Source organism: Pseudovirgaria hyperparasitica (assembly GCF_010093815.1).
Source record: "Pseudovirgaria hyperparasitica strain CBS 121739 unplaced genomic scaffold EJ05scaffold_11, whole genome shotgun sequence".
Classification (NCBI taxonomy): domain Eukaryota; kingdom Fungi; phylum Ascomycota; class Dothideomycetes; order Acrospermales; family Acrospermaceae; genus Pseudovirgaria; species Pseudovirgaria hyperparasitica.
The window spans coordinates 927,270-941,732 of NW_022985559.1; the positions used below are offsets into that span (position 1 = coordinate 927,270).

At 47.2% G+C, this 14,463-nt stretch overlaps 6 protein-coding genes and 1 non-coding gene across 7 annotated transcripts in view; 5 read left to right on the forward strand and 2 right to left on the reverse strand.

The window, feature by feature from the left end:
* Positions 1–2,830: 2,830 nt before the first annotated feature.
* On the forward strand, positions 2,831–3,642 carry EJ05DRAFT_67906 (uncharacterized protein). Its single transcript, XM_033749879.1, has one exon. The coding sequence runs from the start codon at positions 3,055–3,057 to the stop codon at positions 3,610–3,612; it is 558 nt and encodes a 185-aa protein (XP_033599015.1). The 5' UTR covers positions 2,831–3,054; the 3' UTR covers positions 3,613–3,642.
* A 30-nt stretch (positions 3,643–3,672) lies between these two features.
* Positions 3,673–6,033, reverse strand: EJ05DRAFT_502068 (uncharacterized protein; the record flags this gene model as incomplete). Its single annotated transcript, XM_033747200.1, has 3 exons — positions 3,673–4,441; positions 4,496–5,353; positions 5,405–6,033. The coding sequence occupies 3 exons, from the start codon at positions 6,031–6,033 to the stop codon at positions 3,673–3,675; spliced, it is 2,256 nt and encodes a 751-aa protein (XP_033599016.1).
* Positions 6,034–6,957: 924 nt separating this feature from the next.
* EJ05DRAFT_502069 (uncharacterized protein) lies at positions 6,958–9,031 on the reverse strand (the record flags this gene model as incomplete). Its single annotated transcript, XM_033747201.1, has 6 exons — positions 6,958–7,565; positions 7,616–7,893; positions 7,947–8,165; positions 8,210–8,701; positions 8,763–8,834; positions 8,889–9,031. The coding sequence occupies 6 exons, from the start codon at positions 9,029–9,031 to the stop codon at positions 6,958–6,960; spliced, it is 1,812 nt and encodes a 603-aa protein (XP_033599017.1).
* Positions 9,032–9,942: 911 nt separating this feature from the next.
* On the forward strand, positions 9,943–10,014 carry EJ05DRAFT_t55. Its single transcript has one exon. It is a non-coding gene; the product is annotated as a tRNA-Ala (tRNA).
* A 247-nt stretch (positions 10,015–10,261) lies between these two features.
* On the forward strand, positions 10,262–11,176 carry EJ05DRAFT_518016 (uncharacterized protein; the record flags this gene model as incomplete). Its single annotated transcript, XM_033748690.1, has 3 exons — positions 10,262–10,297; positions 10,358–10,691; positions 10,766–11,176. The coding sequence occupies 3 exons, from the start codon at positions 10,262–10,264 to the stop codon at positions 10,930–10,932; spliced, it is 537 nt and encodes a 178-aa protein (XP_033599018.1). The 3' UTR covers positions 10,933–11,176.
* Positions 11,177–11,870: 694 nt separating this feature from the next.
* Positions 11,871–13,499, forward strand: EJ05DRAFT_477687 (uncharacterized protein). Its single transcript, XM_033744292.1, has one exon. It carries the CDS (start codon positions 12,099–12,101, stop codon positions 13,386–13,388), a length of 1,290 nt encoding a protein of 429 aa, XP_033599019.1. The 5' UTR covers positions 11,871–12,098; the 3' UTR covers positions 13,389–13,499.
* Positions 13,500–13,526: 27 nt separating this feature from the next.
* The window catches only part of EJ05DRAFT_68168 (uncharacterized protein), a 1,094-nt gene continuing 157 nt past the window's right edge, over positions 13,527–14,463 (forward strand). Inside the window, exon 1 of the mRNA XM_033749880.1 lies at positions 13,527–14,435. Within this exon, the coding sequence (XP_033599020.1) occupies positions 13,717–14,229 (513 nt within the window). The 5' untranslated portion in view covers positions 13,527–13,716 and the 3' untranslated portion in view covers positions 14,230–14,435. The remainder of the gene's footprint in view (positions 14,436–14,463) is intronic.

Consider the following 14,463-nt stretch of genomic DNA (forward strand, 5'->3'; position numbering starts at 1 on the left):
ATACGATAGTAATACTCGTAACATCGTGAGTAAGTCCCGTGGTTATAGACGAAAATATAATATTATCTAAAAGTCTTCTATTAATGGTTATTCCTATGATAGAGATAGTAAAAGTTATATAACCTATTTCAATAGAATAGGTATCAATAATTGTAGAACTCTGCTATAAAAAATGTAGCTAGACCTGAATACTATTATACAAGGCTATATACTAGATCGAAGCGCTGCCTGTGGAAGTACTTAGTATCCCTCAGGCATCTACACTAATAGTATACTATAGTATGACTTCTACCAAGGAGTAGGTAGTAGGAAGCAGGACTCTAAAGACGTCGCGTTTAATAACGTTAGGCTAGATTTGAACCTAAAATTCAGTCTAAAGCAGGTAGACAGTGTATATAAGCTTAGATTACAACATAGACGCTAATTAGAATGTCTGTAGAAAATTTACAAACAACGATGAGAATATTATGCTATACCATCTACGTAAAGTCATACATTACATGGACAGGTACTTATAGAGGAGTAGCCTTATCTATATAGAGCCATCTAGATATATAGAGAGAGATAGAGAGAGACAAAGAGACTTCTACTAGGTATAGTACTATCTAATACTAGATAGCATGACTATCACTTCTTTATACTACATACTTTCCTTAGCTATATTCTAGTCATTCTCTATACTCTATTTCCACCCTAGGACTTTAAACTCCTGGCGTCCACCCTCTATGTATAACCGTTCCTCCTTTCGGGTAGTATAATATAATATAAAGGGTGATATGATTTAGGACGGCATGGAACTACTATATAAGAAGACTAGCACTGTGATGCTATCATTGAATCTAATACATACTTCTTGAAGCTTACAGACAAGAGATATGCCTCTTTAAATACTTGAATGACTCCTTTCTACAGCTGACAATAAGGAGATAGTGTTATTTATTGACTGCGCGTTGTCTTAGGTGCTCGCGTAGCCATCAAGTTGTAAGTGAAAAATCGGTTATACTCTTACAGAATGTCTATTTCCTCAGCACTCTGGGAAGGTGGCACGTTACGATGTCATCTAAGATCTGGCTCCATTTCCAACTTGTTAGCTTTGAAGTAATTCGATATTAGTTCTCCCTGGGTTGTATTGAAATCTTCAGTCCTTTGCCCAATTACACTATTTGTCCGCGTCTTCTTGCTTTAGCGCACCCATTCAAGACCTAGCACCTGATACATGCTTACGCCGTGTATAATCTACTGCGATGCTGACGACATCTCTCTGTAATGGTGCCAGTGACTTCCATCTACTCTTACTTATAGTGACCAAAGATCCAGAAGCTGCCTGGACATAACTTTCAACAACCTTCACATTGGTTCTGATAAGGAGGTCAGGATACAGCGTGGTAACATGTGCAGACATCTTACATATTACTCGAAGCAGCATTGGGGGATCGAGTCCGCTACGCGTTGCAGATCTGAGATCTAGGAGCTTATTGTAACTCGGTTTCAGCAAACAGATTGAAAATTAACAAGGACATTATACTTCATACTCAACCAAGATATGGATGACAATGGAACGGCACAGTCATCTATTAAGACGGCCACCCATTTCGGAAAGGAGATGTTCCATACAATATGCCAAGTGACGGACAGACTGACTCACAATCAGACGCATCTATTCGTGTATCCCAGCAGTCAGGCATGTCTATCGAAGCATCCTGGTTGTTTGCTAACACATTGGTCACCTGATGAATAATACTGATCAGTTGACTTGGAAATAGGCGGAACTTTTAGGGATAGATCCAAGGGAATCATAGGTATAAAAGGTAGGAGACCGACCCAATAACGCTACATCCAAGACGATGTCTGCCAACAATGGTGACACGGGAAGCACTGTTTACGCAGCATGACGCCCCACCTCCCTATAGCGCAACCTGTGCCACATGCCTGCCATTATCGATTAGCCTTCCAACAACAGACTGCTAACCGATTGCAAGATAATATGAAGACAATATCTGAGATTGTGTGGAATGAAGACATTTCGACATTATCACCAAGGGGGTTGCGGGTTCTGACTGTTGAAGCGCGTGTATTCTGTTGCTGAACTCGAGCCGGGCTTATTCGAGCCGCAGTAGACGGGACAAATTCACGTCGGCCATGATGGCAGAAATTGTTGAATGTTTTTGAATCGTATATACCTCGTATTCTTCTCGTGGAGCGAACATTTTTTCTTTAGCACTTTGCCTTCAAACGTAAACGATAAAATTCAACACAACGCCAGTAACGCCACGGTAATCTGGACTCTTCTTTGCAATCCTGGCTCCTATATCTATGTGAGTAGCGCGCAGGTCCATCTCGGCATGCAGTGCTGTTGCAGTGTGGCGCCGACACATGCTTTCTCGCTTCCAGCGTGAAAAGAGAATTGCATGCCGTTTTTAGGCTACATGCTACTATCTTAGAGACCTACGTGGAAGATTGGAGGCTTCCAGTAGGTCAATTGAATCGACATTGGTTGTCCTAGGTGACAGTCGTTTGGCACCTTGTAAATCTGGAATGTAGAGCAATGGTGTGCATATTCCCACGTTTTGTAGCGCCTTAGTTATGTACATTAGGAGCTCAATCATGTACAACAGCTTGGGGTCTTAACTGTTACAAGCAGTGATGATCACAATCAGATGCTAGTGCCTGTTCGAGCAGACCATGGTTCGGCAGCATGTGTCCGTTGCCAAGAACGCCCAACCATGGGGTAAACAAGGCACCAACCCCAGATCTGCACTCTAACTAGCCCCTATAGGCATGGCGCTATGAATGGACTGTACCGGCTCCATCACATGGGTGGACGATTCGGCAGCCCTGCTTCATCGCGCAAGTCTACACGATGCTTCTCTCGACTGAGCCGGGTTCTTGGTCGAACGACCATGAGGTACCACGAGAGCGCCGGCCTAAGTCTTGATAATTAGACGGGCCTAGATGAACAAATATAAATAGAGTCTTACTCCCTGCGTTAATTGACGTTCCTCAAGCAGGCATCAACCATCCTATTCCGCACGCTCATACTCCAAATCTCTCATCATGTACTGGTTCAACCCTCTCGTGCTTGTTAGCACGCTCACTCTTGCCTCCGCAGCAGTCCTCCCAGCTGTAGAGAAGCGCGATGGCGCCCAAACCGTCAAGGACATCAACAGCATCTCATCCCAGACAGACGCTATCTACAAGCAAGTCAACGACTTCAAGGGTGGCCCACTCTCCTCCCTCCAAGCCCTCGGCATTCAGACCGCCTCTATCAAGCTCGACAACACCATCAAGCAAGGCACCAAGAACGCCAACAAATCAGCCAAGTTTACCTCGGACGAGAGCAATAACATTGCTATTGCTACCCTGGACCTCCAACCCAAAGTCACTGTGCTTATTGATGCGTTGATCAACAAGAAGCAAGGCTTCCAGACCGCGTTGTTGGGACTGAGCGCTGTGCCACTTGTCAAGCAGACGCTGACCACGTTGAGGGCTGATACAAAGACTTTTGGACAGGCAGTGACCGCGAAGTTGACACCTGATATTGCGGAGTTGGCTCCGATTGTGTTGGACTTGATTGACCAGGACTTCGCCAGGGGTATCGCTGCTTTCTCTTGAAGAGGCAGTTGAGGTATACGAGATATGAGATAGCTGCATACAATGCATTGAGACTCTATGTCACCTATACAGCTGTCCAACTATAGGCCTCTCGGCAAGTCTACTAGTGAACGAACAATGCCTGACGCTAGGCGCAACCGTGGACTCATCATCCGGCGAGACATCTCCCCATACGACCTCCTGTACGTGCGCATCATTATCTCCAGGCAAGCCATGGCACGCTGCACTGATGACAGCGCTGTTGCTCACTTCCCCAAGGCCATTATGCAGCTTTTTAAATGCACCCAAGCATAACGTCAGGATTGTCACAAGTAGACATATACATACCAAGCCGATGATGCCCGCACTGGAGTAGCCCAACCTGGAAAGGCGATCATCAGGGTCGATATTATGATTCCGATCCACACCATCAATACGCACCATAAAGATGCTTTGAGATGTCATCCAGTGTAGTAGCGCTGAAACACCCATCAGAGGCAACGCGTACATGATCGGTAATGTGAAGAAGTGAGTCGGCCGCTGGGCACCTCTGGGCCGCTCAGACACTCTAAGGCCCTTGCGACGGACGGCGAGACGATCAAACTCTTCTGCGATGGCCAATTTGCAGTAGATGTTGTTATATGCAACATACAAGATGGAGAAGCCAAGTTGTGGGATGTTGGCTACTAAGAGAGAAGGCACGATGCCGGAACTACCTACATCATCTCCTTGGAATGATGCTAGGGATTGTATGTTCGGAACGCCTAAGCCGTTCGCAAAAGCTGAGCCGTGTGCGCCGTCGATGGCAAAGTATAGAGCAATTCCTAATACGATGGCGTAGACAGATGATCTGTATTGTCAATTAGATGGTGAGGAAACCAGTCTTCATGATCACGAAACTCACAGGCCGATTGTGGAGAAGAATTGCACACTGTTTGCGCCATGCCACCAGCGAAGATGTCGGCCGGTGTGAACTTGGGGATCGTAGTGCGCAGCCCAGTTGTCTTTTCGAATCTGTCTAGAGGAGACTAGACACATTCCTCGCGTTGTCTCATCCTCGAATTGAAGGAATGAGGAGATAGCGTCACCCAATGTGCGCAGGAATTGCCCGACTGGCTTCTCGAACACTAAATAGGCGATTATAATGGTCTTGATACTGCCGACCACAACGACAGCCAACATTAACCAGACGTTGAATTGTAGCTGGCAAACGTCGGGAGTTGAGCGGGCTAGACAGCGTGAGATGGGATGGTCAAGTAAGGTCCAGTTCTTGCCATGACTGGTACCCTCTTCCGCCAGTTCCAGACTGCAACGGTCGCTGTCCTGGCTCGTGCTGTTGAGGATGTCTCGGCATATCCAACGGAAAGGGTCCCCATTGGTACTGGCTTTGTCCATAGAGACAGCACGTTGAGGGTATCGAGACCAAAGTAAAGGTTCATCCTCAGCATTACTAGTGACAACGAGCAAGTCACTGTACGATTGAGGGAAGCTATTCGAGTAGTTCCTGATGCATGACATGGTGTCCATCTCAACAAATGCTGAGGCTAGAGTAGGATCGCGACCATCCTTTAGGAGAGAGATCACGGTGGTATCGTTCTCTCTCCAGAATTCGTAAGTGTTCTTAGTGTCGTAGGAGTTGAACAGCTTAGGTGAGGAATTCTCGACTGAAGGCTGCCATGTCGTATTCGTAAAGTAACCCTCGGTAACAAGCGCGATGGCGTACTGGTTGGATTGGCTTGACGTGAAGAAAACAGAATTAAAGCTATATCTTCCGTCAGGATAAATAGTCGAATGGGATGGAAGTTGAGCTTACAATAGATGTAAAGGCATGGATGTTATCCCGAGAAGCAGCCACAAGATGGCTCTCTTTTTGCTAATGTACTTTAAATTTCGGAGACTTTGGACACCAATTTCAACCCATTTTCTTTTCGCATGCGCTCGATCGACCTCATCCCTGGACGGTGCCATCAATCCTTCCATGGCGTACGTAGAAGCTCCAAGTATAAAAGTTGATATGGCATTCAGTCCTCCATGAATGCCAGTGTCTGCACGGTGAACATAGCTGCAAGAGCCACGAACAATAGTGCCAGAGCCGTGTTCCACACCAAAATTCCGATACATCCAGATATAGACGACGAGATTGATCACCAGAGCTCCAGTAGAAAGAGCTAAGGCGCGCACAAGACCAGCTTTCCACCCAGCTACGAAGGTATTGTAGACTGATGCGAAATGTCCAGTACCAAATTGCTCACGCTCTTTGTGCTCGAGTCTTTCAGGAAAAGATCGCGGGTAATCCACCGTCCAGCTTGGCTCAATTTCCTTTAATGGCATGTCACCCAGCTCTTTGGAGGGGATACTGCCAGATGGCGCGTGAACCAGGACTTCTTCTTGATCTGGGTCATCAAAGGAAAGTTCCCTGAATTTTCCTCGATAGGCTACCATTCTCGAAGTGCGGGTCGCAAGAGGTCCTGAGTCAATTTTGAGGCTTTGCTAACATCATTTGTCGCCGCGCACTGTTGTCGCATGCGCGATACGGATTCGTGAACCAGGAGCGGGAAGAGAGAAACACTCCGGAAGCCAAGTGAAGAAATCGTATTGCTCTGTGATATCTAGCAAGACGCTACTGGCACCGTTGTACAACTGTGAGTGAGGTCGCTGAGGTCTGAAAACGCAAGTATGGAGATGGGTCCTCTAAAGATAGCGACTTCTAGCCCCCATATGGTCTCAGCCGCAGCCATGTGGAAGCAATCTAGCGTGCCACCAACTCGCTCAACGCATAATCAAACTCCAGAACATTGGCGACCTGGCAAATCGCCTGGAGGAGATCCTTTTTGCGACGTCATCATCGCTTCTAGGTTGGTCAGGCCAGGTGTGAGGTTCATTACTTCGTTGCATTCTTTACTGGACAGTCGAGACATCTTATGGTAGACCAGCCATAGAGGCTTCACTTGAAACTTGGTGCCAGTATCAGTGCAACATAAGAGCGAACCCAAATGTTCTTGCAGCAATCAGGGCCATGGCCTCCCTTTGAATACAATCCATCAGGTATGCGAGTTGTGTCTATACGCAGGCATCGGTATATCGGGTCGGAATAATAGAAGGAGGATCGGAGATGATCCTACGGACGGAGATCTGCATGTAAGCCCGACACTAGCCCCCGTAGGATTCGTCTGTGGCTGGGACCGCTGGGTCCGTTGTTGAGCGACGTCGTATACATATAATAAGCTTCAAGAATCGAACGATGCTCTCATAGGCATATCAGACTATCCTGACCGGTAGCTGGCCAATGGACCTTGTTTACGCCGGCTACAACAGTAAATAGTAATGAATTTACTCCAGCTCTTGGATATTGCAGCGTGACAATGCTTACAGCGGATGCATCGGTAAATCATACCAGCCATATCCGTCCGCCATCAGGGCGTCCATCCATTGATCTCCCAATTGTGGTTCTGTGAGGCTGAGTATTGGCAGATTTTCGAGCTGTACTTGATCTTGGCCTTGGTTTCCGGCTTGAGTGCGCGGTCGCCGATTGTACCACTCTTTAACGCCGCGGATTCGTTTCGTGAAATGGTAAAAAATGTCTCGATCACCCGAAAAATCAACATCGTCCGAGACTAAGCACTCAATTTGTGTAAGCATCTGATCCAGTATTTTGTCCATGTCGATGTCTTGTAGAACCGCCGTGATCTCCGGTGCTGTTCCCAATTCCGTTGCCGTGACCACCATCTTTGGCGCGACTATAAGAAAGAATCCGGTCGAAGTCGCCTCAAAGTTGGTAAGAACTCTCTTGCTGTCTGATGACTTGCTGAGAAAGGTTTTGAAGAAGGAATTAGCGGTCAGCAAGCCAGATCGCAGCAGCTCCGAATACCAAGGCACTGAGAATGTTGCAGATGCACTTATCGGGTGTGTGCGAGCCAACAGGCCAATTTGATCGAGGTATAAACTGGCGACATTGTAAAGATGCTCAAGTAGATCTTCCAAGACGTTAGTCACAACAACTTTGTAAATCAAATCATGTACGTACGCAACTCTCCAATAGGATAGCGTAATGAGTCGCGAAATGCATCTAATTCCACGCGTATCATTTTCATTTGTATACGGGTTGAGGAGTTATGGTTTTCAAGATCGCTATCGGCACCAATTGGCATGGCTTCTATTCTTTCCCACAGCCTCTGTACCGTTACAAGTGCAAGAAGATACTTGTCGGTATCGTATTCAGGAGTCAGGTATAGATTCTCGGCGTATTTCAGTATGTCGGCCGAGAATGGTAGAGTGTTCAATTTACGAAGTAGAATAGCGCTCCTACCAGACAGATGTCAGTATACCGGTTCAAAATTTCGGTGCTTTGCATTTACGAAGAGGTAAGAAAGTAGCAGCCCAGCACCGCCCGTTGCCTGTCCTTCAAGGCCGGTTCCGCTGACCCCTCTTTCTGTCCGAATGAGTCCGGATGAAATGACATGCCATTCCTCCAAGAGTACTGTTCCGAAGGTCTCTCCAATCGCAGATCAATAAGAATACTGAGCGCTAGGTGCAGTAGCTGAGAATGACGACGTGGTCGTGGGTGGTATTGGCTCCTGTACTTATGAGTGGTGTACGTCCCATAGCATGAAAACCATACCAAGCAACAAATACAAGCAGAGCTTGCAGAAGATCAAATGATACCTCACCTCGCGCAATGATATGACGAGAGACTTGGCTGCACATCATCGTTGCCAGTTTGCGTTGTAGCGTCATCTCTTGATATGAGGCATTCGCCATAATGGCTAGAAACAGGTACGGCTGACTCTGTCTCAGAGTTTCTGCAGTATGCTGTGGAGATGGCATGACAAACGGGAAATGGTAAATCATGGAGGCTCTATATACCGACAACAACTGTTCAGCTTTCTGCAAAGAAAGAAGACCTATATCGATGACATCCTCAGTTTTGCCAGGAGGGGTAGAATAGAAAGATTCTCTTGCCCACGCGTTCTGATGGACGATACCTGTTTGTTGAAATCTAGATGTCTCGAGGGTTGCGCTCGACGAGGGCGAGTTGTCTGACTGTCGATGTGTATCCGACGACTGTTTTTCAAGAAGTTCGCTTACACGAGCCTCGAGTTGTTCAATCCGACTAATCGAGTATCATTTAGAATGTGTCAAGCAGCTGCCCATGGTGCACGATGTGAACTTACTTATCACTTTTATTGCCATAGAACCTTCGACGAGCACTGCGATATACGCAATCTTTGCTAAGACGTTGGCATCTAGATACGGATGAGCTATTATTCTCTGTCAAGGATATTTGTAGTTGAACAGACCTGTTGCACGTTGAAACATCACCAGTACGGATGCATTTGACTTTTGCAGTAGCACAATTCTGGCATGTCTTGGTAAGCGGAGCTGGAGAATCTCCTGGACTGATGGCGCGTTGTGGGCGAGTATTTAGGCTTCTGTTGGCCATCTAGAGATGGCACAATGAAGTGCAGACGGCACAGGGTGATTGTACTAGAGCTTTGGAGAAGTTCCTGGGGTTTAAAAAGAATATCGATGATGTTGTCGATCATGCGACGAAGCGTTAGACAATACAAACGCGCTTACGCGACGCAAGCAGTACGACTTCGTAGTGGCTTAGATCAGTTCACCAACAGCACCAGGGAATACAATTTATGACAGAGACAGTATTGTATGGCACTACAGACCTCTTCTATGAGGCTGAGTGCTAGATTGCTTTTTGGCGGAAAGTTGGTACGCCAGGCACCTATTGGCGGCACCGATCCGTTGGCCTACGTATTTGCGTCAAGGGATATAATTCTTGGCATCATTAGGATACTCGACTAGCATTTCAAAAGACATTATACCTTAGACTAATTAGAGAATTTAATATAGGAGAGATTACTGCTATGCTATTTCAAAATAGAGAAATACGCAGGGTGTATACTAGCCTAGAAATCTCTATGCTCCTGTCCTCTGATGAGAATAAGTTGTAATGTGCTGTGCCAATATACTTAGCAGAATATACTCTCCCAAACAGCAATAGTAGCAACTTTCCATAGGAACATAATTCTCCACAGGCTATGCGAGTGTGTGCCTTTAGAGTAGACAGGGGAACCCTTTGATTTCTGTTGTACAAAAGGACAGAGATATTTTCGTAATCCCAGGATTCAGACCAATCTAAGCACTGGCGACACTCTCCCTAACAGACTGAAGTTTGGCTGCTGGTAACGGACTGATTCTTGATTGGCTCTCAATCGAGCGTGACGCCCAGGCTTCATGGCCACCTGTTCTTCAGCATATGTGTACATATACTTCCAGATTGTGCTTAGACAAGTCTCCATGGTTATAACTACTTACAAGCTAATATTCTGCATCGAAGGGCAATTGGTCTAGTGGTATGATTCTTCCTTAGCATGGAAGAGGTCCTGGGTTCAATTCCCAGATTGTCCAGACGTTTCACACTTAGAAGCTGCGGCTTCTGGGTGTTCTCCTTTTTGCTGAATCCACTTTTTTGCATCAGGCGCATGCACTTGGAGGCTTAGCGCTAGACTTGCGCTAACCTAAAATAGCATCCATCCGCGGTATGACTTCGGCAATACAATTACCTCTCAAGCTGCGGCCTATGACCAGGCAAGTTGATTCTACGCGTTGTATATTCATAAAATCGCTGCTCAACATCTTTATGTCTCCTACCATCATGCCCAGTCCAATATGCACGCTTTGGCGTGTACAGGTACGTACATGTATACAATGTTGTGCTTTTAGCAGCTCGGCACGCCTCCTCATTTCTGAGAGTTCTCTTCCACGCGTCGCGCAACCCTCAATGTGGCAATCGATGATTCCAAAACCTTTTCGCAAGGGCGCCGATGGCTCACGTCCTATTGGAGCAGTTAGGACTCAACGATGGAACCCTGCGACTACCTATATCATACTTGCATTACTCGTTGGATCACAAGCCATTCAACTCATGCAGATACGACACAGCACAGCAAACATCACTCGCGAAACGGAGGCAAAGTTGGCTTTACTGCGTGGAGTGATCGAAAAAGTGAAGGCGGGAGAGGACGTGGACGTTGAAGGACTACTCGGGACCGGCAATCGTGAGAAGGAGAAGGAGTGGGAAAAATGTGAGTCTCCGGATACCTCCAGAGAGAGCTTCTGTACACACACAAAGATCACTGATTCTCAATTATTTTTTTAGTTATGAAAGATATTGAGGAAGAGGATATGCGACTGTCGACACACAAGGAGAAGAGACGGAACTCGGACAGGATTGATGATCTGAAAAACCCAGAGGAAGAGCAAGTCATCGTGACTCCCAAAACTTCAGTGGCTGAAGAAAAGAACAGACCGGCAAGATTCGTATGAGCCAAATATCATGCACATATCACGCCTTGTTCAGCGGATCGCGGATCTGGATCTTACCATTACTATATTTTCCGAGAGCCGTGGTATGCCCTCGCTGGAACCACCACCGAAGCCTTAACCGGCTGCCATTATGCTCGTACAGTACGTGTAAGGCACGCTCAAAGTCTAAAGACACATTGGAACTCTGGTCGAATCGAGTAAAGTGGCACTATCCGCGTATAGATCGAACGGACTAGTCCCATGTCGAGCACATCACATTGCGCACCGTATTTTACATACAAAACCTACCGAAAGATCTAGAGCTAGGTGAACTACCCGCACTGAAATCTCCGGCCCAGGTCTATTCGTGGACTGATGAAGACAAAAGATCGCGCGCTGTATGATAAAATAACAGGGATAAAAGCGCTGCAATGTGTACTTACAATGTTTCGTTGTATTCGGGTGTATTAGTAGATTGAGAGAGTTTGAGAACTCTGCGATGGACGACATCCTGTCTATGGCTACGAGATCTGAAGCCGGAATCCTGGGTTAGACTCTCATGGCACTCAGGATACTTATTTCTTGTGGGAGGACGCCTTGCATCTGTACATGTCCCTTTCGACCGACCGAAAGTTTTCGACCATATAGTACGAGCATACTAATGTACTAAACTGACCGCTTTGCTTCTGCACCTTTCGACATGCAGCGCAATGAATGGCTAGTATATAAAATCGTGTGCTTGTCAATATGACTCGCATGCTTGACAGACAAGAGGTATCTCGGGAGGGCGACACGGAGGAATATGGTATTCTCATATGCACTAAAGATAACAAAAGGCTCTATGTAATACGAAAGATCTATGTGGCGACACAAGCATGTGCATGTGTGAACCAAAGAATGGGTCGACTATTCCCGCCTGAGGCATTTAGCGATGATTGTTCATTAGCCACATATGATGTTCTTGCACCAGTCATAAACGACCGTTCGGTCTCATTGTGGCTGAACGCGATTAAATATATGCTGAAGTCGCGATGACGACAATTGTTTAGTCCGTCTACGACCCGGATGCTTGATGTTTCAGCGACTTAAATCTCCGTCTTTCTGAATTTGCCTACTGGCCATCTACCAGTCACCTACCAAGACAATACAGCCCGAAGCCCTGTGCTGAGACTTCTCCACTTAGCAACATGTCGGCCTCGTCATCAACCACCTCACTACCACCGAGCTCAAAGTCCTCACTCAGCAAATTCGTGAGTCTCCCATTTGGCCTCCAATGGCGAACGGCTGCTCTTCGTGCCCAACGTCTAGTACCCAGCCAAGTCACTTATTTGACGTCTCCCCTGGGTCCACATCCGATCACCACTGAGTTGCCATCGCGAGGCACACACAAGATACCTGTATGGATCTTCATACCCCCCAAGGCAAAAGAAACCAAAGAAATGAACGCCAAGAGCAAGGAGAATACCAAAGCCGACGAAAGCGCTTCTCAATCGGGTCCAACGCGCCCAATACCTGATCGCAAGGACACTAAGAAGGCCAAGAAACCTCTCAGAGAGTTGGGGGTCAACCTTGATTTTCATGGAGGAGGCTTCACGACCGGCGCGTGTACAGAACAGGCTCCATTCTGTGCCCTGCTTGCTCGCGAAACAGGACGAATCATCATCACGGTAGACTACAGGCTTGGTCCGATTGACAAGTATCCCGCCGCAGTCGAGGATGCCGAGGATGTATTACGCGCAATTCTCGACCAGGAGTATGAAGAGTTCACATCGCTCCCGAAACCACAAAGAAAGGCTGCACAAGCTCTACGCCACGAATTGACGAAAGAGAAGGTATCGATCGACCGGTCGAAGCTGAGCATAAGCGGGTTCTCCTCCGGTGGTAATCTGGCACTCGGTCTGGCAGTCCCAGATTCGCTGCTCACGAATCGACTTCCTGAAGGGCAGAAAGTACCTCTGTTGTTGTTCTACCCCAGTCTGGACGCTCGACTGCTACCACACGAACGTCCGTTGCCACCAACGATGCCTGTGCGCCAAGAATCTACCAGCAGCGTTCTGACTTTAACTACGAGCCTGATGAGCGGTATGTCCGAAAGCTATCTCCCGGCAGCCAACAGAGGCGAAATCAAAGCCTCACCTGGCCTGGCCGATCCAGACTCAGTATACAAGTATGCACAAATACTACTCGTCAACGCCGAGTGGGACTCGCTAGCACTGCAAGGTCGTGAATGGGCTGAGAAGATGCGCGCGAAGGGATGGACTGAAGACAGGCTGGAGATGTGGGAGTCGACGCAGGTGAAACACGGCTGGACACAGTTTCCGCAAAGCTGGCTTGTTGAGGGAGAGGTTGTCGAGCGTGACAAGGTGTTCAAGAGATGCATCGAGGTGTTGAATGATGGGAGCGTGCACTCGACCGCACAAACGGCGAATAAACCTGATGCGGAGACTGCGGCTTTTGCGAAAACGCAGGCTGAGTGAAGAGTCAAATGGCAAGCTGGCGTTTGGGTGATGCTAGAACGGTACACGATGTATATAAGTATAATTCTAATACTAACTGATGTTACGACAGTCTGAAATTATGAATGTTATACGCCTTATCTCAATTCGACATCAGCACACCGATCATCGTGGCATGCTCAGTGTTAATAAACAACAGATTCAGAGGGCCTTGGGAATAAACCACTTGCTGAGTTATCTAGCACCATACCAATGGCCCGTTTCGAGTGCGAACAGCCAGTGCTTAAGCCATTGCCCGAGAACGTCACCGGGGCAAATAGTATCCGTGAAGGCTACTTAGTGTTCTGCCATGACGAGTGAAACAAGGGCGCCGCTGTTCAACACCAACCCTATCTGGCACAACCACGAGAACTTCGCGTTCGTTAGGCAACAAACGTGGCCATCACCATTCACGATCGAATCGCCCTTCATATATCAAAAGCGAGACCAGTCTTCCATCACAGTACAGATGGCTGAGTGGTTGAAACATTGGTTTACCGGCTCCTTCTTTAGGATGAATCTTGGTTCCCGAGGTATTGGGCGGCAGAACGTCATGGGTTCAATCCCATGGCATGTCGTTTTGCTTTTTTTTGACCAGATTTTTCGAAAAGATACGTCATGCTTGGTTTGGTCTATATATGGTGTCGATTTACAGGCCTGGGAGTCAAGGCTGTGCGTCTATTTTGCGTCTGTGAAGTACCTGCTGGATACTCATGGACATGGTGCCTTGCGGTCGATAGCATTTAAACGTAAAGAGCCGGAGAGGGCGGTGGTAGTAGTACTGTTGTTACGCGAAGTCCCACGAGTTCTTGCTGCTTGTTGAACATGCGGGAGAATCACAGTCCGTAGAACCCCTTTTATCTGCCCAGACAGAGTGCGATCCTCCTAGACTTGGGTAACTATCTACGTTCCTATATTGGCCACATCAAAGTCCTTAATCATCCCTCGACCAGTCCCAACGACATCAACATACCCGCCATCAACATACCCGCCATCAACATACCCGCCATCAACATACCCGCCATCAACATACCCGCCATCAACATACCCGCCATCA

Coding starts and splice junctions, on each gene's coding strand:
- EJ05DRAFT_67906 (XM_033749879.1), top strand. CDS start 3,055: ATGTACTGGTTCAACCCTCTCGTGCTTGTTAGCACGCTCACTCTTGCC.
- EJ05DRAFT_477687 (XM_033744292.1), top strand. CDS start 12,099: ATGTCGGCCTCGTCATCAACCACCTCACTACCACCGAGCTCAAAGTCC.